General features: G+C 38.0%; 1 protein-coding gene across 2 annotated transcripts; it reads right to left on the bottom strand.

The window, feature by feature from the left end:
• Positions 1–508: 508 nt before the first annotated feature.
• Positions 509–5,058, bottom strand: LOC113297565. 2 transcript variants are annotated; one of them, XM_026546073.1, is made up of 4 exons: positions 4,861–5,058; positions 2,717–2,991; positions 2,491–2,595; positions 509–1,581 (listed from the first exon to the last, which is right to left on the bottom strand). In XM_026546073.1, exons 2-4 carry the CDS (start codon positions 2,898–2,900, stop codon positions 839–841), a joined length of 1,032 nt encoding a protein of 343 aa, XP_026401858.1. In that variant the 5' UTR covers positions 2,901–2,991; positions 4,861–5,058; the 3' UTR covers positions 509–838. The 2 variants fall into 2 exon arrangements, with proteins under 2 accessions (XP_026401858.1, XP_026401859.1); XM_026546074.1 differs by having other exon boundaries at positions 2,717–2,987.
• Positions 5,059–6,145: the final 1,087 nt, after the last annotated feature.

Here is a 6,145-nt window from a genome sequence, read left to right as displayed (position 1 = left end):
TTTGTTCTAGTGTGTGTTACTTTGATGCTGGTGTCGGGTGAAGGGTGGTCTCAAAATAACTTTAACATGGTGCATGTGTAACTGATATGTGTGAAACTCAACAGGATTGACAGAAATTAATCAGAGAGGCAGAGAAAATTAATCCTTGAAGATAAGAAAGTGGGGAATAACATTTTCATCACAAATCACAATCTTATTTGCCTATTGGAAATGAATTTCACAAACACAGCCGTAACTAAAAGATACTCCAATATGAATTTCACAGCCGTACAAGGAAACAACACATATATATATATGCATTTTTTTTATAGGCTAAAACCGAACCCAGGCCCCTACCCAAATCCAGCCAGTTGGACTAGCCCCACTGCTAGACCCAACCCCGCCAAACCCCTCTATACAACTAATTTAAATACAAATCTCTACTATGACGGTGGTGATCGAACCCTGACTTCCTCCTTACTGGAGTTGATGGGATACCACTCATATATGCATATATATAAAAGAACAATGGTAAAAAATTCTGGTACTACCCAGGAACTACCGTGATATATTTCAAGGGTTGTGTTAGTGAAATTGATCTCCCGTTCCCTTTAAATTGGTTAGAGACGTTAGAACAGAAATTCTGGTCTGTCTACAAAAGGTTAATTGATCCTAATGAAGCCTGCCTACAACTTTAACCACTGTCTCTCTCTCTCTCTCTGATACGACACACAAACGCAACATGAAACACGTACTACCTAGACAAGGAGAGGGTAGAAGAAAGAGGGAAGAAAGCTTTTCTTTTCTAGTTGGGAGTAAAAAGAAACACAAAAGAATGCACAAAACTGTTCTTCTAGGTCTACAAAATATTTGGAACTTGAGAAGCTAATCTTTGCTGCAATTCCCTCACTTTCAAACTAAGCTCCACCTTTTGTTCTTTATAGTTCTGTAACAAATAGTCTTTTCCTTCTATAACTTCTTTCAAATCGCCCACTTCTCTCTTCAAAAGTTCGCATCTTTCTATATCTCCTCTCCCCTTGGCCACAAACTCCAAATCATTTTCTCCATCACGGAACCCATTCACATGCCCATTACTTAGTCCTTCCGCTGACCAGTTCCTGGCCATTGTTGGATCCTCAGGATGACTCATTTCTCCAACACAATGATCTGCTATTGCCTTCCTCAACCTCTGGATCTCTCTTTCCGAGTCGAATAGGTCCCTGTTAGCAGCGCCGAGTTGTGACTGTAAGAGGGAAGAATGTGTTAGCTGAGCCCCGAGTGAACTCTGCAACTCCATGATCTGATCCTGCATCTCCACAATCATGTCATCCCTTCTTTTCAATTGATGCCGCAGCTTCTGTATCACTTCACGTTTGGTGAAGATATCGGACCCAGATTCAGAAACACATGGAGAGTCCGAACTGTTTGAATGGTGGAATGGCTTCCGAGGCAGCTCTAGGCGATCGGGAGATGTAGACCACATAACGCCATTTTCTCTGTTGGGTTCTGGAGGGATAGTCACTAACGGTAGTGGCATGGTAGTTTCTTTCATCATAGGGCCATTTGATTGACACTTAACCTCCACCAGATCTTCTGCACTCCCTGATACAGACCAAACGAAGAGAACGAAAAGAAGGGTAAGGGTCTCAAAAAATCGAGATTGGATTATCCACTGTAAAGTCACACAAGCAGATATACGCTATTTAGTTTACAAATAAGATTTACGCATTTTATCCAGATAACTTTGTCCAAATTGAACAAGAACGTAAAGATAGAAATAAATCAGATAACACATGCCATTCTACACAAATTGCACAACACAATCAGATCATAATTATAAAAGAAAAATCCGAAAGACAACTATCTGATTTATATTGAATAACTAAAAAACTGATGCTCTTGGACATGAGATTTTTTCTCAATGTGGATTCTTGAGGAGACAATACATCTGTAGAATCACAGCTCGACACGTAATTCAATGGAAGGGTGCTTCTATAGCATATAGGAAACTATACATAGTTTTTAAGAACCAAGAGAAAATCTAAGGCGCACATTTACCACTACCAGCATAATATAGTTGAATTGCTAATCTAGAATGAATAATGGCGCATAATATGGGAGTATATTGACACTATGGACACACACTCTCACACACACACACATAAAAGAAAACAAAGAAAAAAAAGACTTCCAGTGGGCAAGTGTTGAATTTGGTATATTTAATTGTTGGAAATCATGTAAAATGTTGCATACAGCAGCACAACGTGCCATGTTTGCGTGAGACAAAATGTGATATTTACACGTGACCTGGACCCCTCTTCTTGCTACTTGGAAAAACTAACTGTGATCCTATGAAAATGAAACACGTATCTCTCAGTTGCAGGGTTAAGATGGTTGCATACCAAAAACATATGTAACCAAGACTAGGGAATCAAGCTCTACAGAAAGACTGGAAATTTAATCTGGGTGTGGACTCAATGGAGGTTAAGCTAATAGATCGCAGTGTTGCACCTGAAAGGCAATTGTAGTACCCATCTCCATTTTGGGTATAGGAAAATTGGTTTGATTGCAGCGTGCACACACCTGACTTCCTTTTGTCACTGGATATTCGATTTCCTGAAAAACTAACAAAATTTTAGTTAAGTAAAGTTCAGAGAATAGTTGCAACCAAGAAACTATATCATATTAGACCCTGCTATGCATTAGACAAATATCAATCAGTTACATAGTATAAGACCTTTCAATGAGTCACTGTTATTTTCCATCCGTCTTGTATCCATAACCTGCTTGAGCTTGTATCCGAGCCGAACTGATAATGTACTCAACAAAGCACCGCCTGCTATAAGGATCCAATTTGGACCCTCTCCTTGCGAACTGTTTGATCTCTGGACTCTATGTGTCCCATTTGTTCTTGGTTTCATTTTAGGAGGATTCAAAATGTTGAACTCAAATGCTTTGGAGCATCCAGATCACTCAACATCAACAATGCGTGTTAATGATATTGCTCTCTGTCTATGGCACAGTCAAGTCAAACAACAACAAAAAGTACACTATTTAATAGTTCGATTTTGAGAAAAAATACCAACAAAATGAGATGCATCACAAGCTGCTATGCATAAGCGAAGCACAATATAATCAGACTTTCCAAAACTCTAGTGCTAGAAACAGTACTACCAATTGCTCTATGCCTGTTGAGCTCTAAAAATCCCACTCCTTATGTCAATTGGAGAATTTAAAACTGCAGAGTGCTAGATGGATTGCTTTTTGAGCATCCTAATCCAAAAACCAAAACCAAAAGGAAAATGACTTATCACTATCTTTTTTTAATTAAACAATAGCATTTCTGAGCCAAGTATCACAGAAGCAAGACCACACAGTAGACTTCAACAAAATCAGAGTACAACAAGGAAATAATGGAAGAAGAAGAAGAAGAAAAACACTATACTGATGTAATTCACACAAGCCGGTTTTACTTCTAAGAAATTGAGCATCCACAAATAAACACAATCCTCACCATATTGGACCCAGTCCCAGAAATTTACAAATCCAACAGCAATGAGCTTGACATTCCAGAAAGCAAGCGCAGAACCAGAAACCAAAAAATTTAAAACATGAAAAAACCTATCAGACAATATCTTTTGGAAAATGAGAAAGAAAGGGAGAAAAACATGCATCACTAATCAATGGGTATTATTGAGTTTTGATGACTGCAGATAAGTAAGAACCATCTGTGAGTGTCTAGAGTCTTGTTTTGTATTATTTTACACGAACCAGAAAACCAGTCAATACCATTTACACGTACTTATTGATTGTAGTTTTCAGATAATCAGTTGCGGAAAACTTTCATAGCCGCTAGGGTTAAAAGCACTTCAAGAAGACACATAATTGGTGTTAATTTTCCCTTCTTCAAAAGAGTGAATTTCCTAATAGGCTAGACTTATCGACCATTTAGTCCATCTACTTCTATTCTCACGCCTAGTCCATACACATGACACACTAGTAAATGCATGGGAAAAGTAGGAGATTCGAACGTGGCTGCCCTTTTTTTTAAGGTCACGACAGCCCAGAGTTTGTGCCATGCTACTACAAAAACATACACAGAGGCACCACAAGCATATCTACTTGAAGTATCTTCACTAGTTGAATACTATCATAATATGTTACATGTATGTTCAATCCCATATGATTACTAAGATCTATCGACAGACGGCATATAAACCCTCAAAATGTTTGAAGAGCGGTTGTATGTCGCACTGGAAATTTCTCCAGTTCTAACAGCATCATGAATACTACATATTGTCCAATAATGGGAAAACATTTTAAAGGGTGGTACAAATTTACCAATCCATCTAAGTTGTATCAATTCTTGTTCATAAAAGTCGGCAGATAAGGTAGGGCTAGGCAACACTATGGTTTCAGCTCCCATCTTACCCTAAACCTCAACTATTTCCTTTACTCTCTAGATTTCATATCCATTTCACTAACCAGACTTTTTAACCCTAACATCAGAAATTCTCACTCAAGGTAATTCAATTACATTTCTGTATAACATACACAAATTAGGACCATAGCCATATCTATCTTACACACAAGAAATTCCATCAGCTGTATTCACCAACAAACTTCCGTAAACCCTAATATAAAGATTCTAATCATTTCCATAATCACCCACCAAAAAGATTAAGAAAAAACCCTGATACCAATACAGTAAAACAAACAAGGATTAACCCTGATACACATTTCTTATGGAAAACGAAAAACACAAATACTCAATCAAAGACAGATTTCAAAGAGAAACATAACAACAAAAAAAAAGGAAAAAAAATTATAATCAATTTTGTAAATGGAGAGATTAGAAATTAAGAATGAATCTGGACTGACCTCATCGATGATTTCTTCAGTAGTTTAAACAGTAACCAGAGCTAGGGTTTTCATTCTTTCTCTATTTCTCTATGCTTTGTGTTTGTGATTAAAGGAAAAAGGATGAAGAAAACACAAATGGGAGTCGTGTTTTTGCTCTCTCCCACTCTCTCTCTACTTTCTCTTTTGCAAAAGAGCAACCAAAAATAAAACTCTGGATTATTCTATTATTACTAGCATTTGTATTTCATTCCTAATTTTATTTATTTTTTATTTTTGGAGAACAGAAAGGATGCGTCATTTTGATTTGGCGGCTTCGACTGCGAAAATTTCGAACAGTAAGCCACGTGGTACCCTATTGTGTGCTGACCGGATGACTACTTCACTAGTAGTCTAGTAGTCTGTTAGAGCAAGTCTTACGGTGGAATCCAACATATTCCAAGTGTGGAAAAATCATGAAATGTCAAGTCTAATGGCTTTCAAGTTGGGGTTTTTCACAGAAAATCTAAGCAAGGTTCCACCTTTTCGTGGAAGGGTTCGCGGAATCCATCTGAACGCCAATAAGAATAGCGTTTTTTTTTGTCCGTAGATTTACGACGAGTTGTTGAAATCTAACGGCTGAGAAAAAAACGCTATTCTTAATAGCATTTTTTTAGCGCTATTAAGAATAGCGTTTTCACTATTCCACCACTACACTTTCACTTCCATCCACGGTTCCAAATGCTGAGGTGGCGTGGAGGATGGAAGATGGAACTCTTCCACCATAAGACTTGCTCTTACCACCACAGAGCACAAGCACTACGATGAACACTTCCCCGTCTCACAATCTTTCGTTCCTCTCCCCACCCTAAACTAAAACTCACCGATTCTATCCACTGCTGCTATACAAATCGCTTCTCATGGACCTCCCTTCAATTTGACTCCTTTCCCACTCTGTGTCCGTCAATCACTCACTTTCGAAAAGTTCCTCCCATTTTTAACAATAACTAAAAAGAGCCTTTTCATGTCGGTCAATTCCTACGAGCAAGTTCTTAAACTAACATATCAACCATCGGTTAGTTATGATGTCTGCAATAATTCTCCTCATGAGACTGCCCAATACTACAAGGCAATTGGTGGTGAGTCCGCAAACTCTCAACTTAATGACAACGTTGAATCTGCCAATCAGGTAACTGCTAATTTCATTCGATCTTCTCAATCTAAAACTATTGTTCTACTTCTATTGCTTCCATTTCCTCTCTCCTTACCAATAATGTTAATATGCTTTGCTGGAACATGAGGGGTAGGAAAAAAAAACTCTGCTAAT

Source organism: Papaver somniferum, chromosome 7, assembly GCF_003573695.1.
Source record: "Papaver somniferum cultivar HN1 chromosome 7, ASM357369v1, whole genome shotgun sequence".
Taxonomy (NCBI): Eukaryota; Viridiplantae; Streptophyta; class Magnoliopsida; order Ranunculales; family Papaveraceae; genus Papaver; species Papaver somniferum.
The sequence above is the reverse complement of the archived record's forward strand: the minus strand, read 5'-3'. Positions and strand labels throughout refer to the sequence as shown.